The sequence below is a fragment of the Mandrillus leucophaeus genome, unplaced genomic scaffold, assembly GCF_000951045.1.
Source record: "Mandrillus leucophaeus isolate KB7577 unplaced genomic scaffold, Mleu.le_1.0 Scaffold277, whole genome shotgun sequence".
NCBI classification, from domain to species: Eukaryota; Metazoa; Chordata; class Mammalia; order Primates; family Cercopithecidae; genus Mandrillus; species Mandrillus leucophaeus.
Genome location: NW_012102887.1, coordinates 2,028,612 through 2,045,252, shown reverse-complemented (window position 1 = coordinate 2,045,252; position 16,641 = coordinate 2,028,612). Strand labels below are relative to the sequence as shown.

Below are 16,641 nucleotides of genomic sequence, written 5' to 3'. Positions count from 1 at the left end.
AAGTAAACAACAATTGTCAACCTCACTGTGCTTAATAGCTGGGCTTGGTTGGGCACGGTGGCTCAGACCTGTAATCCTAGCACTATGGAGACCAAGACAGGAGGATCCCTGAGGCCAGGATTTCAAGATCAGCCTGGGTAAAACAGGGAGATCCTCTCTCCTAGAAAAAAAAAAAAAAAAATTAGCCAGGGGTGGTGGCACATGCCTGTAGTCCTAGACTCACATGTGAGTCTGGCTGAGGTGGGAGGATCACTTGAGCCCAGGAGTTCCAGGCTGCAGTGAGCTGTGATCCTGCCACTGCCCTCTAGCCTGGGCTACAGAGCGAGGCTCTGTCCCAAAGCAAAAAAAAAAGAAAAGAAAAGAAAAAAATCCATGCTCTGTTGCCCTGTCCTCAGTTTCCTACCTACAGACCTGAAGTGGGGGCCCTGATGTATCTGAGTCCTAATCCCCCAATTAGGGGTAGGGATGAGAGTGGGGACCCCATCTAAAATGAAAATGCACCTTCCCCGACCCTAGGACTTTACTGTGCTACCCAGTCCTCATGAATTCTGTGGCCCTAACACCTTCAAACCCCTTTTCCCATTGACCAGCACAGAAACATTCTGCCACTGGAAATAACGATGCAGAGGACAAGAGCAAGGGAGGCATCATTAAGGGAAGGACAAAGCCAGACTAACAGTTAACTCTTTTCATGTGGTCATCTGTCCAGTCTTCAGTTGGCAGTGGATTTCATATTTCTAAGATGGGGGGACATCATGGAAAAGCACTACCTACCTTTTGGACCTGGAGGACCAGGTAGCCCATCATCCCCAAAGGGACCTGGGATTCCTGGGAGGCCCGGGGGACCATGTGCCCCAGGCCGTCCTGGGAGTCCAGGGAGACCTTTCATTCCAGCTGGCCCAGGAGGCCCCACATCTCCCGGCTGTCCTTTCCCACCTGGAGCACCTAAGACAAACCACAGTGACCACAGTGTGTGAAGGCTGAACACTGGCTTCACACACAGCAGGAAAAACATACAGTAGCTTAAACCATGCATTAAACAACAGTAAAACAATATTTGTTGGCTAAAATAATAGTAGCAACTTTCCATCAATCTAAGAATATATTTTTCTAGATGATATAAATAGAAGGGCCGATCACTTGAGTAAATGTTTCCCAGCAGGGATGAATGAAGATTATAAAAGTATTTTTAATGGAAAACAGAAAGAAAAAACAAACATTGTATTTGTATTTCCTCTTGCTGGAGAGAAACTAATAGAAGAAAACTTTCCAGGTTTTTCCTGAAGCTCTACAGCCGAGTGAACTTCAGTCGGAAGTCAGAGCTGATGTCTAGCGTTGTTGGTGCTAGAAATATGGCTGTAGTGGAAAGTTTTGCCTCAATCTTGTTTTAATTTTTCAAGTGTATATATTACTGCATTTGGATAAAAGCAATGGGATTTAAACAACAGAGTAAACAATGTGAATAGTGAAATGAAGATCATATTGAAAATAGCTCGTGCTATGTTCTGAATGTGTCCCTCCAAAATTCATATGTTGAAAGTTAATCACCAATGTGATAAGTATTAAGAGGTGAAGACCTGGGGAGGTGATTAAGTCATTAGGGCAGAGCCCTCATGAATAAGATTGGTGACCTTATGAAAGAGGTGCAAAAGAGCTGTTTGCCTCCTCCACTTGTGAGGACACAAGGAAGGCACACCAGATCTGCTGGCAGCTTGATCTTGGACTTCCCAGCCTCCTGAGCCATAAGAAATAAATTTCTGTTGTTTATAAATTGCCTACCTTAAGGTATTTGGTAGAGCAGTGCAAATGGACTAAGACAGCCTCCCTGCACCTTGTATTAGGAGACACTCCAGGGGTCTCTTGTGTTCCTACATCTTGATGGATATGCCAAGAATGCAAGATCCTGATGCTCTTTCTCTGGGAAACTTCTCAAGCTTGTGTTTGCAGCAAGCACCCTTGATAGATGATATAGCACTTTCCTCGATAGGAAAAGCAGGCTTTCTCACAGGCTGCTATAAAGCAGTGGTTCCTTGGCTCAGGGCTCCTCCCATATAAAGGAACCCACTGTGTGAGTGGTCTACTAGCCCACTATGTTGCCCCATGAGACTTGGGTGACACAGGGAAATGATGCAAACCAACATGAAACTCATGAGTAATGAAATCCTTTATCTCTGACTCAGGACTCTTGCTTCTGGCAGCATCCATAAAAAAGAAAGAGGGGAGCTTATTTAGTTGTAAGTAGGATAAGCCCCAGACCCTTTACAGTTCTTGACACTTACCTGGGCTACCTGGATCCCCAGGGAGTCCCGGTTGCCCTGGTATTCCTGGAGCACCTCTTTCACAGGAATGGCCAGGTGGACCTGGGACACCTGGAAACCCAGCATGTCCCTCTCTGCCTTTGGGACCTTTGAGACCTGGGAATCCAGGAATGCCAGCTGGCCCTGAAATGATACAATGCATCCATGACATTTGCGACATAAAACTATACAGATGGCCCATGATGAATTGTTCAGGCATATCAATACTGGAGGTGAACATTTTCATCCTGAATCAGTGCTCAAATGGGTTAAGTCTTTAAATGGATTTCTTATCATAGATGTAATGAGTTCCTTATGAATAGAGAATGCATTGCTAAGTGAGTTACTTGATAAGGTTATATGAACTGCAAAGTTGCCAATGCAAATAAGAAACCACTTGGTTCTTCCTAATTTTAATTAACCTCTAACTTTTCATCAAGCTTTACACCATATCTCTACAATATTTACAAACCCAGTTTGCACTGTATGAATTTGCATTTTATGAGAGATTTCATTACTTGCACTCTCAAATTTCTACTTACTGGAAAGACAGTGTCATAATCTTCAGGAAAGAACATCCCCCATCATTCCACACCCTAATCCAAAAATCTACTTCGCTTTTCTATGTTTTCTTTGCATTTTGGTTCACATGTTTACATTTAAAAATAGTAATCACAGTGCAAATTCAGTTGTTGGAGCACTTCAGATTGCATATTAATCTGTAAATGTTTTCCATTTTGTTGCAGTCTTTACAAAGATGATTTTAATTGCTAATGGCTGGATGATATTTCTTTGAGAGAGAGAATGCGTGTATGTGTGTGTCTGTCTTTGTTCTTCCCAATTATTCCTCTCCTGTGGATAATACTACAAGAGCATTTTCATATCTATAACTTTCTTCCATTGAGCACTTCCCTTAGATACATTTTCACAAGTGAGATAGTCGGATTACTGGATCATTATTTTTACTGACTTACATCATGTTTCACCTGTTACTTTCCAACTAATTGTTTCTTTGAATATGAATGTTTTTATTTACAAACTTCCATACAAGCTCCTTGAGGGTGCTAATTCTCCTCCTCCCCTCCACACGTCCTGTGCTAATGTACTCTAGTGGATGCCTAATAAACATTGGCCCACCCACTTTTAGAAAAGATCCAGAATGTTGTTTGTAAACATCTGGTCTGTAGTCCACATCTTGATCACCAACACCCAAGAGGCCCACTGAAGTTTACATGTGGGGCCCCACCGCAGAAATAATGAATCAGAATTCCTCAGACTGGGGTCCTGAAGACAATAATTTTCATGAGCTGCCCCACCCCTACTTGGTTATTTTTAAGTACATTAAAATCTGAAAAACTCCACTGGGGATCCTGAAGGATCTTTACAGATTTTAGAAAAGGATATGAATCAGTGTCCGGGCCATCTTCCTCTTTTGCGTTTGATGCCCTGCCTGCCACCCCTGATGGAATGAAAGTCCCTCTACCCTGTCTTCTATCTGAAGACAGCTTGTCCTCTAGGCTCAGCTCATGCCCAGCTCTCCCACAGAGTGTTCCCAGATGCCAGCCTACAGCTCCAGCCCCTGAGCTACTCTTCCTCTTTCAATCAGGCCTGCCTACCTTCCACCTGGCAACAGCCCCCAGACAGGTTACACAGTCCCTGCTCTTGGCCTTTGCAGCACCAACATACTAGCTGCGGAACCAAAATGAGTTGAATGAACAACAGTGAGCTGCCCTGCATTTGAAAACAACCAATAAAATGCAAGGACAAGGCTGGAAATTCAGGTTATTTGAAATGTAACCAGTACCCCATATGAGGGAAAACACTTGGGTAAACTGTTTATATTCTACATGGCTAAAGCAAAATAATCTAAACATTCTTCAGTGACCTATTCCAAAACTGAGCCCGCTCTATGCACCAAAAGGACAGCAAAGCCCTCATACCTTCAGCCCCTGGATATCCCGGATCACCTCTGGGTCCTTTTATCCCTGGCACTCCTGAAAGACCCCTCTTTCCCGGGGGTCCCAGGTGACCAAATGCAGGGTCTCCCGGGATTCCTTTCTGACCATTCACTCCTGGTGACCCAGGAGGGCCTGGGGGCCCAACAGGGGAGGACCCCTTTTCACCTCCAAAACCCGGATCGCCTATGTCACCACGAAAACCTATTTAACAACAACAACAAAATTAATGATAACATGTGCAAGTATAGAACAAATACATATAAGACTACTTTGATAAAAATATGTTTCTTAAAAATACAGGGGTATTTACTAAAATTAAGAGCAGTTTAACAGGTAATGTTGTTTTACCACCTTTTGTAGAGAGATAAACTGCACCTTTGTGTTTCCTATAAGCCAGTGATGTTTCCCTAATTGCTTTCCTTCTCTGGCAAACATTCTGGCTGGACTCAGTAGTTTCAACAACATAATAGACAAATAATAGCCCATAACTTATGCTTCAAGGTGGAAGGAGGCTTGGCAACTTATAAAATTATAATCTGAAGTTATCACAATATAGCTAAGAGTCTATCAAGAAACAGCATTTTCCTATTATCTAGGGATCCCTGGACCATTTCCTCAGGGAAATCATCCATCGGTAGAAATGTTAAAAAGTTCCTGATAGATACTCCCAAAGCAGAAAAAAAAACAAACATAAAAAACGTCACTGACCAGGTGGACCTGGTATTTCCGATGTTCCTGGTGTGCCAGGTCTGCCTTTATGCCCATCTGAACCACTCAGGCCAGGGGCACCTTGGGGACCTGGAAATCCCTTTGGACCTAAACAATTACAACAACAAAACACAGACTCAATAAAACAAAATCTAATGTGAACAAAATGAGATGATTTTTTTAAGTCTATATTAAGTCCTTTTAGAATATTTCTACTTTATGGAAGTAAGGATGTTGCCTATCCTGATTTACAAAATTATGTTGTAAGTCATATGATCCACATGAATGTTTTCTAGGAGTGATTTTCTTAAGGCGCTTTCTCAGAAGCCATTCTGTGAAGGATTCTTCCTGAAAGCCTTTGGAACTTGTGCCACCATTCAGATGACTTTTTTTGGTATCCTCCTATGCTAGGTCTGAAGCACAACTATGCAACCATCGTCTGCTCTTGTAGGGGTAAAGAGGTGGTGGCCAATGTCTATCTTGATAAGAAAGGATCAGATTAAAGACCGAAATCTATTTCCCTGCATCTTACTGAATTTTCCCTTAAATGAAGTATAGGCAAAAAGCACTTGCAAAAAGTAATAGAGAATCTTTTTTTTTTTTTTTGAGACAGAGTCTTGCTCTGTCACCCAGGCTGGAGTGCAGTGGCATGATCTCGGCTCACTGCAAGCTCCGTCTCGCGGGTTCACGCAATTCTCTTGCCTGTCTCCCGAGTAGCTGGAACTACAGGCGCCCACCACCATGCCTGGCTAATTTTTTGTATTTTTAGTAGAGACAGGATTTCACCATGTTAGCCAGGATAGTCTCGATCTCCTGACCTTGTGATCCACCCGCCTCGGCCTCCCAAAGTGCTGGGTTTACAGGCATGAGCCACTGTGCCTGGCCTAGAGAATTTATTTTAAACCTTCTGTGATTTTCTACAAGGAGTTAGCTAAAATAACGTATTAATCATAAACTTCAATGGAGGCACAACTGTCAAATTAAAATTTGAGTAATCACTTCTCTCAAAGTTAAAAGCTGCTGAAAGTAATCAAACTTTTTTTTAATCCACTCATGACCAGTAAAAGTAAAAATGAATGTTCAATCCATCAACCTGCAATTCTCAACTCTGCTGATATGGAATTATATTTCCACACACTCTTGCCATTGACTTGTGGTGGGTGGAGTGTAATTACCTGCCCTTTTACCCAGGGCTTGGTCATGTGACTTGTTTTGGGCAATAGCAAATGAATGACCATGATCCAATCAGAGGTGTGGAGGGAGCCTGTGAACTGAGTTGGCCCTCTTGCAATTCTGCAATCACATGAGAAAAGCCTGGCCTTGCAATGAGATGCATGTTGCAACCCCAAACCTAACTTGGAGCTCTACTCTAAGCCAACAGAGACCATCTTAGATCAGCTAAACCCAACCAACCTGCAGACCCATAAGATAGAAAATAAGTGTTTGTTGTTGTAGCCCACTGAGATTTTGAGATTATTTACACATTATTGTCATGAAATTTGATGGTAGAGAGAGTAACAGTCAGTCATTATTCATACTAGTAATGAATGGGTAGGGAACTCTAAAGAAAGAAGAGTTAGGCAAAATATCTTAGATAGATTTTGGACTTAATTCATCTAAACCTAAGTGACTGATTCAAACAAAGCTGTGGCATGAGTGTGCAAACAAGGACAGAGATATTTGAGCTTTTTTTTCAAATGTTTCTGATCAAATGTTGGTTCTTTTGGAAAGTAAAACAAAGTAAAACTTACAATCAATAAACAAATGATCATTTTTCACTGTTGAGGCACAGGAAAGGAAAGAAGATACAGTTTTAAAACTTTCAGGCCAGGCATGATGGCTCACACCTGTAATCCCAGCACTTTGGGAGGCCCAGGTGGGTGGATCACGAGGTCAGGAGATTGAGACCAGACTAACCAATATGGTGAAACCCTGTCTCTACTAAAAATACAAAAATTAGCCAGGTGTGGTGGCGGGCACCTGCAGTCCCAGCTACTTAGGAGACTGAGGCAGGAGAATTGCTTGAAGCCAGGAGGCGGAGGTTGCAGTGAGCCAAGATCACACCACTGCACTCCAGCCTGGGAGACAGAGTGAGACTCCATCTCAAAAAAAAAAAATCTTTCAAGGGACAGACATTTTAACCGATATGTGAGCAAATCAAGGTAAATTTTGTTGCACAAAGGTTTGAAAAGCCCATCTGAAGTGTTCTCAAACCAACAGACTTGAGACCCAACTACAAATTACTACGAATGCTGTTTTCCCCTATCCACGGTCCCTCAAAACTTTGGAAATAATTTTGGAAATGTCCTAACTAGTCAGAGGATTCACTGTTGGTTTATCTGTCTTGCTGGTTCTTTTACTCTGGGAAGTATATAAGACAGTAACTTCTCATTGCTAATACCTGGAAGTCCGTCAAAACCTGGAGGGCCTTGCCTCCCAGGATAGGTCACATTGCAAGAAACTGTGTCACCTGGAATGAGAAAAGAAAAGCAACATTCACATAACTGATAGCCCAGTGGAATGTGAGGCTGTCTCAGCCACAACTTGCTCAGGATATGTTTCTGTATACCACACGTAGAAGTCAAAGTAACAGACTCCCAAGTATCATTGGATCACTTGAGCTGCTTTCATACAGAATTTTTAGATTTTTCCTGAAATCTGAATTTCAACCGTCAGAAGAGTTCTAAACATAATGAAGAAAAGAAAGATTGATTCTAAAAAGTATAAGTTTCAATAATCTAGAAAAACAATGTAGATGATAAAAATGTAATGGAGATGAACTACATGGGTAGTAGATAATAATAATAATAATATAATGGAGATCTATTACATGCATATCTAACACAATACAATGAGAATTTTTGATAAATCATGAAATAGCGGTAGGTGTCCAATGCTGAGTTCAGAAAATCTGTCTCTTACTATGAACATGGAGAAATTGTGCACATGAAGAGCCCGGGCTAGATGTGAATAGCTACCCTTTATTGAGGGTCAGGTGCTTCAAATATATTTTCTTGTTTTTCCTAATGACTTTCGCAATCTAGTAGCATCATCCCCCATGTTAAAGAAATGTTTGAAGAAAGTTAATAAGCAGTTCAGGGTATGAATGAAAAATTTTCTAGAGAGATAGATATCATCAATAAGACACCACAGTTTGAGCCTCTCAGTTCCTATCTCCTAAAATGGAATGTTTCTCTTTTATAATAGGAATAATATCTCATAATACATTTCTTTATATGCTGTCAGATCAAAGATATATGAGATGATAAAAATGACATCAGATTTTATTGGGTTTTAGAGCATGAATTTATACCTTATCAAATACCAAGATACTTGTTTGCCTTTCTATATTATCAAAACAAGAACTAAGGATATTACTTTGTTCTAAAACTTCACAATTAGCAATGAAGCTCAAGATATACATATATATATATATATACACACACACATATTATAAAAGAAAAAACTTAAACCTTTTTTGCCACCTTCTTAAGAGTTTTCAACTATAATCCTGAAAGTCATTTTATTGTTTGAAATTTGCATAACTGTAAAATATATTTAAAATACCTTCTTTCTTCTCACTAGAATGCCAGCAAATGGTTTTTCATGGACAATGATAGTTTAAATGACATACTAGTTTTTAAAAATTAAAATATATGGTATTATCTCAAAAGACTATAAAAAATAATTCTATACTTTGAGTATGTGTATATAATATATATACATATATGTAATTTTAATATAGTCAGATTGTGTGAGTTCATACTGAGAAATGAAGGAAAAGCAATTTTGGTATGTCAAATAAATAAAACAACAAAGATATTTTAATATCCTAATGATTTACTTTAAATATTGATTGTATTGTAATGCTTTTATTTGTTCAACAAGGTATAAGGTTTGAACAGTGCCTGGATGAAATTTTATTTAGCTGTTATGCCATAGCTATAACTTTGCCCAGAAGAGACTCATTTTAGCTTCCATGATTTCATGTCACATTCTGCCACAAAAATATTCAAAATTACCTTCCTGGGTGAAAACATCATAAATAAATTTAAAAAGCAGTTCAGGATATGAACAAAAAAATTCTCTAGACAGACAGATATAATCAAGAAAAACCAATCAGAACTTCGACAAATGAAAGACATACTGAGGGAATTACAAAATGCAGTGGAAAGTTTTAACAATAGACTAGAACAAGTAGAAGAAAGAATTTCAGAGTTCAAAGACAAGGCTTTTGAATTAACCCAATCAGACAAAAATAAAGAAAAAAGAAATGAACAAAGTCTCTGAGACATACGGTATGAGTAAAATAGCCAAACCTAAGAATAATTCGTGTTCCTGAGGGAGAAGAAAAAAAGAACTAATTTGAGGCAGTAATTAAGGAAAACTTCCAAGGCCTGGCTATAGATTTAGATATCCAAAGCCAAGAAGCTTAAAGAACTCCTGGGAAATTCTTTGCAAAAAGATCTTCACCGAGCCATGTAGTTATCAGACTACCTAAAGTCAAAATGAAGGCAAGAATTCTAAGAGCAGTGAGACAAATGCCTCAGGTAACTTATAGATGAAAACCTATCAGACTTACAGCAGACTTCTCACAGAAACCTTACAAGCCAAAAGGGATTGGCGTCCTATCTTCAACCTCCTTAAACAGAACAACTGTCAGCCAAGAATTTCATATCCCACAAAACTAAATTTCATAAATGAAGGAGAAATAAAGTCATTTTCAGACAAGCAAGTGCTAAGGAAATTTGTCATTACCAAACATAACACTACAAGAAATGCTAAAAGAAATTCTAAACCTTGAAACAAAAGCCTGATATGCACCAAAATAGAACCTCTTGAAAGTTTAGAACTCACAGGGGCAATAACACAATAACAAAATAAAAAGAAAACTATCTGGGTAACAATTAACATGATGAAGAGAACAATACCTCACATCTCAATATTCATGTTGAGAGTAAATGCTCCACTTAAAAGATATAGGATGGCAAAATGGACGAAAACATCACAATCCAAATATCTGCTGTCTTTAAGAGGCTCACCTAACACATATAAACTCAAGGTAAAGGGGTAGGAAAATGTATTCCATGCAAATAGAAACCAAAAGCCAGCGGGCATAGCTATTCTTCTATCAGAAAAAAACAGACTTCAAAATAACCACAGTAAAAACAAAAAGACAAAGATGGTCACTATATAATGATAAAACGATCAATTCAACAAGAAGATACTACAATCCTAAATTTATATGCAACAAACACTGGAGCTTTTAGATTCATAAAACAATTACTGCTAGACCTAAGAAATGAGATAGATAGCAAAACAATAATAGTGGGAGATTTCAATACACCACTGACAGCACTACACAGATCTTCATGACAGAAAGTCAACAGAGAAACAATGGATGTAAGTGATACCCTAGAGCAAATTTACTTAACAGACATTTACAGAACATTCTTCCCAAGATCTGCAGAATATACATTCTTCTCAGAAGCATGGAACATTCTCCAAGATAGACCATATGGTAGGCCACAAAATAAGTCTCAATAAATTTTTTAAAATTGAAATCATATCAAGTCTCTTCTCAGACCACAGTGGAATAAAACTAGAAATCAACTCCAAAAGGAACCCTCAAAATTATACAAATACATGGAAATTAAATAATCTGCTTCCGAATGATATCTGGGTTAACAATGAAATCAGGATGGGAATATAAAAATTATTTGAATCGAATGATAATATTAACACAAGTTATCAAAACCTTTGGAATACAGCAAAAGCAGTGCTAAGAGGAAAGTTTATAATGCTAAATGCCTGCATCAGAAAGTCTGAAAAAGCACAAATTGACAACCTAAAGTCACATCTCAAGGAACTAGAAAAACAAAAGCATACTAAACTTAAAGCTAGAAGAATAAAAGAAATAACAAAGATTAAAGTGAACCAAATGAAATGCAAACCAAAAAAATACGAAATATTAATGAATAAAAAGCTGGTTAAAAAGCTGGTTCCTTGAAAAAATAAATGAAATCAATAGACCATTAGCTAGATTAAACAAGAAGAGAGAAGATCCAAATAAGTTCAGTTAGAACTGAAACTGGGGTCATTACAACCAACACCACAGAAATACAAAAGACCATTCAAGACTACGACGGATAACTTCAAGCACACAAACTAGGAAATCTAGAGGAAATGAACAAATTCCTGGAAACATACAATCCTACTAGATTATATCAGGAAGAAATAGAAACCTCGTACAAACCAATAACAAGTGTGAGACTGAATCACTAATTTTTAAATTCCCAACAAAAAAAAACCCAGGATCACATGGATTCACAGCTAAATTCTACCTAGACATTGAAAGAAAAGAATTGGTACAAATCCTACTGAAACTATTCCAAAAGATTGATAAAGAAGGCATCCTCCCAAAATCATTCTATTAAGCTAGTATCATTCTGATACCAAAACAGGAAAAGACACGCACACACACACACACACACACACACTACAGACCAATTTCCTTGATGAATATAGATGCAAAAATCCTTAACAAAATACTAGCTAAATGAATTGAACAGCATATCAAAAAGAGAATTCATCATGATCAAGTGGGTTTCATCCCAGGGATGCAGGAATGGTTTAATATATGCAAGTCAATAAATGTGATTCATCACGTAAACATAATTAAAAACAAAAACCATATCATCAATAGAGGCAGAAAAAGCATTTGACAAAATCCGGCGTTCCTTTATGACAAAAACTGTCAACGAACTAGGCATAGAAGGGACCTACCTCAAAATAATAAAAACTATATATGACAGACCCACAGATAGCATCATACTGAATGGAAAAAAGTTGAAAGCATTCCCTCTGGATACAGGAAGAAAACAAGGATGCCCACTTTCACCACTTCTATTCAACATAGTTCTGGAAGTACTAGGCAGAGCAATTAGGCAAGAGAAATAAATAAACAGCATCAAAATTAGAAAACAGGAAGTCAAACTATCACTGTTTGCTGATAATATGATTGTACACCTATAAAATTCTAAGGACTCTTCAAAAATACTCTTAGATATGATAAACAAATTCAGTAAAGTCTTAGGTCACATAATCATTATACATAAATCAGTAGCATTGCTATACATCAACAACAATCAAGTTGAGAATCAAATTAAGAACTCAATTCCTTTTACAACAGCTGTAAAAAATAAAATAAAATAACTAAAAGTATACTTAACCAAGGGGGTGAAAGTTCTCAAAAAGGAGAACTACAAAACACTGTTGAAAGAAATCATAGATGACACAAACAAATGGAAATGCATCCAATGTTTATGGACTGGGATAATCAATATTGTGAAAATGACCATACTGCCAAAAGTAATCTACAGATTCAATAGAATTTCCATCAAAATATGAACATCATTTTTCATAGAATTAGAGAAAACCATCCTGAATTTTGTTTTGAACCAAAAAAGAGCCTGAATAGACAAAGCAATCCTAAGCAAAAAGGACAAATCTGGACACATCACATTACTGAACTTCAAATTATACTATAAGGCTATAGTTACCAAAACAGCATGGTACTGGTGTAAAAGTAGGCACATAGACCAATGGAACAGCACAGAGAATCCAGAAACAAAGCCAAATACATACAGCTAACTGATCTTCAACAAAGCATACAAAAACAAAAAATTGGGGGATAGACACTCTATTTAATAAATGATGCTGGGAAAATTGGCAAGCTACATGTGTTAGCAGAATAAAACTGGATTCCTATCTCTCACCTTATACAAAAATCAACTGAAGATGTTTCAAAGACTTAAATATAAGACCTGAAACTATAAAAATTCTATAAGGTAACATTGGAAAAACTCATATAGATATTGGCCTACGCAAAGAATTCATGAATATGACCCCAAAAGCAAATGCAACAAAAACTAAATAAATAAATGGGACCCAATTAAACTAAAAGGCCTCTGCACAGCAAAAGAAATAAATAAACGGAGCAACAGAAACCCACAGAATGGGAGAAACTATTTGCAAACTATGCATCCAACAAATGGCCAGTATCCGGAATTTACAAAGAACTCAAACAAATTACCAAGAAAAAAACAAATAATCCCATTAAAAAGTGGGAAAAGGACATGAATAGACATTCCTCAAAGGAAGATATACAAATGGGCAACAAACATATGAAAAAATGCCCAACATCACTACTCATTAGGGAAATGCCAATTAAAACTGCAATGAGATATCACCTTACTCCTGCAAAAAATGGCCATTATTTAAAGGCAAGAAACAATAGATATTGGCATGAATGTGGAGAAAAGGGAACACTTATACAATGCTGGTGGAAATGTAAATTAGTACAACCTCTGTAGAAAACAAGTGTGGAGATTCCCTAAAGAGATAAAAGTAGATCCAACATGCGACCCAGCAATCCCACTACTGGGTATCTACCCAAAGGAAGAGAAGTCATTATATGAAAAAGACACTTGCACATGTATATTTATAGCAGCACAATTCACAATTGCAAAGATGTGGCACCAATCTAAGTGCCTATTGACTAATGAGTGGATAAAGAAAATATGTTTTACAAAAAACGTGGACTACTACTCAGCCATTAAAAGGAACAAAACAATGGCTTTTGCAGCAACTTAGATGGAGCTGGAGGCCATAATTCTAAGTGAAGTAACACAGGAGCAGAAAATAAAAACTGCATGTTCTCACTTATGAGTGGGAGGTAACAAATGAGTATGCAAAGGCATAAGAGTGATATAATGGACTTCAGAGATTCAGAAAAGGGAGGATGTCCCAAGACTAACCAGAAAGAATTCAAATCCCTGAATAGACCAACAATAAGCTCTGAAATTGAGGCAGTAATTAATAGCTACCAACCAAAATAAGTCCACGACCAGATGGATTCACAGCCGAAGTTTACCAGAGGTACAAAGAGGAGCTGGTACCATTTCTTATTAAAGTATTCCAAACAACAGAAAAATAAGAACTCCTCCCTAACTCATTTTATGAGGTCAGCATCATCCTGATACCAAAAACCTGGCAGAGACACAACAACAAAAAAATTTTCAGCTAATATCCCTGATGAACATCTATGCTAAAACCCTCAATAAAATGCTGGCAAACGGAATCCAGCAGCACATCAAAAAGGATATCTACCACAATCAAGTCTGGGATGCAAGGCTGGTTCAACATATGGAAATCAATAAAAGTAATTCATCACATAAACAGAAACAATGACAAAAAACACATGATTGTTTTAACAGAGGCAGAAAAGGCCTTCAATAAAATTCAACATCCCTTCATGCAAAAAACTCTCAATAAACTACGTATTGATGGAACATATCTCAAAATAACAAGAGCTATTTATGACAAACCTATAGGCAATATCATACTGAATTTGCAAAAGCTGGAAGAATTCCCTCTGAAAACCAGCACAAGACAAAGATGTACTCTCTCACCACTCCTATTCAACATAGTATTGGAAGTCCTGGCCAGGGCAATTAGGGAACAGAAAGAAATAAAGGGCATTCAAATCAGAACAGAGGAAGTCAAATTGTCTCTGTTTGCAGATGACATGATTGTATATTCAGAAAATCCCATCGTCTCAGCCCAAAAATTCCTTAAGCTGATAAGCAATTTCAGCAAAGTCTCAGGATACAAAATCAATGTGCAAAATTCACAAGCATTCCTATACACCAACAATAGACAAACAGAGAGCCAAATCATGAGTGAACTCCCATTCACAATTGCTACAAAGAGACTAAAATACCTAGGAATAAAACTTACAAGGGATATGAAGGACCTCTTCAAGGAGAACTACAAACCGCTGCTCAAAGAAATAAGAGAGGACATAAACAAATGGAAAAACATGATATGCTCATGGATAGGAAGAATCAATATCATGAAAATGGCCATATTGCACAAAGTAATTTATAGATTCAATGCTATTCCCATCAAGCTACCATTGACTTTCTTCACAGAATTAGAAGAAAAAATTACTTTAAATTTCATATGGAATCAAAAAAGAGCCCGTATAGCCAAGACAATCCTAAGCAAAAAGAACAAAGCTGGAGGCATCAAGATACCTGACTTCAAACTATCCTACAAGGCTACAGTAACCAAAACAGCATGGTACTGGTACCAAAGCAGATATACAGATCAATGAAACAGAACCAACCTCAGAAATAATACCACACATCTACAACCATCTGCTTTTCGACAAACCTGATAAAAACAAGCAATGGAGAAAGGAGTCCCTATTTAATTAATGGTGCTGGGGAAACTGGCCGGCCATATGCTGAAAGCAGAAACTGGACTCCTTCCTTACATCTTATACAAAAATTAACCCAAGATGGATTAAAGACTTAAATGTAAAACCCAAAACCATAAAAACCCTAGAAGAAAACCTAGGCAATATCATTCAGGAATAGGCATGGGCAAAGACTTTATGACTAAAACACCAAAACCAATTGCAACAGAAGCCAAACTGACAAATGGGATCTAATCAAACTAAAAAACTTCTGTGCAGCAAAAGAAACTATCATCAGAGTGAACAGGCAACCTACAGAATGGGAGAAAAATTATTCAATCTACCCATCTGACAAAAGTCTAATATCCAGAATATACAAGGAACTTAAACAAATTTACAAGAAAAAACCAACCACTTCAAAAAATGGGTGAAGGATATGAACAGACACTCCTCAAAAGAAGACATTTATGTGGCCAACAAACATGAAAAAAACTCATCATCACTGGTCATTAGAGAAATGCAGATGAAAACCACAATGAGATACCATCCCAAGGCAGTTAGAATAGAGATTATTAAAATGTCAGGAAACAACAAATGCTGGAGAGGATGTGGAGAAATAGGAATGCTTTTACACTGTTAGTGGGAGTGTAAATTAGTTCAACTATTGTGGAAGACAGTGTGGCGATTCCTTAAGGATCTAAAACCAGAAATATCATTTGATCCAGCAATCCCATTACTAGGTATATAACCAAAGGATTATAAATCGTTCTACTATAAAGACACATGTAAACCTATGTTTATTGCAACATTATTCACAATAGCAAAGACTTGGAACCAACCCAAATGCCCATCAATGATAGACTGGAAAAAGAAAATGTGGCACATATACACCATGGAATACTATGCAGCCATAAAAAAGAATGAGAACATTTTCATTTGCAGGGACATGGATGAAGCTGGAAACCATCATTCTCAGCACACTAACACAGGAACAGAAAACCAAACACCACGTGTTCTTGCTTATAAGTGGGAGCTGAATAATGAGAACACATGGACACAGGGAGGGGAACATCACATACTGAGACCTGTCACGGGGTCGGGGGTAAGAGGAGTGAGAGCATTAGGACAAATACCTTAATGGATGTGGGGCTTAAAACCTAGATGATGGGTTGATAGATGCAGCAAATGATCATGGCACATGTATACCTATGTAACAAACCTGCTCATTCTGCGTATGTATCCCAGAATTTAAAGTAAAATAGAAAGAAAGAAAGAAAGAAAGAAAGAAAGAAAGAAAGAAAGAAAGAAAGAGAGAGAGAGAGAGAGAGAGAGAGAGAGAGAGAGAGAAAGAAAGAAAGAAAGAAAGAAAGAAAGAAAGAAAGAAAGAAAGAAAGAAAGAAAGAAAGAAAGAAAG

The 16,641-nt window shown here is 37.8% G+C and overlaps 1 protein-coding gene across 1 annotated transcript in view; it reads right to left on the bottom strand.

The window, feature by feature from the left end:
- Positions 1-16,641, bottom strand: part of COL4A4 (collagen, type IV, alpha 4) — a 156,307-nt gene that overhangs the window by 51,022 nt on the left and 88,644 nt on the right. Inside the window, exons 26-30 of the mRNA XM_011984975.1 lie at positions 7,365-7,433; positions 4,964-5,071; positions 4,238-4,456; positions 2,280-2,441; positions 775-945 (exon numbers count right to left, since the gene is read on the bottom strand). Coding sequence (XP_011840365.1) covers positions 775-945; positions 2,280-2,441; positions 4,238-4,456; positions 4,964-5,071; positions 7,365-7,433 — 729 coding nt within the window. The remainder of the gene's footprint in view (positions 1-774; positions 946-2,279; positions 2,442-4,237; positions 4,457-4,963; positions 5,072-7,364; positions 7,434-16,641) is intronic.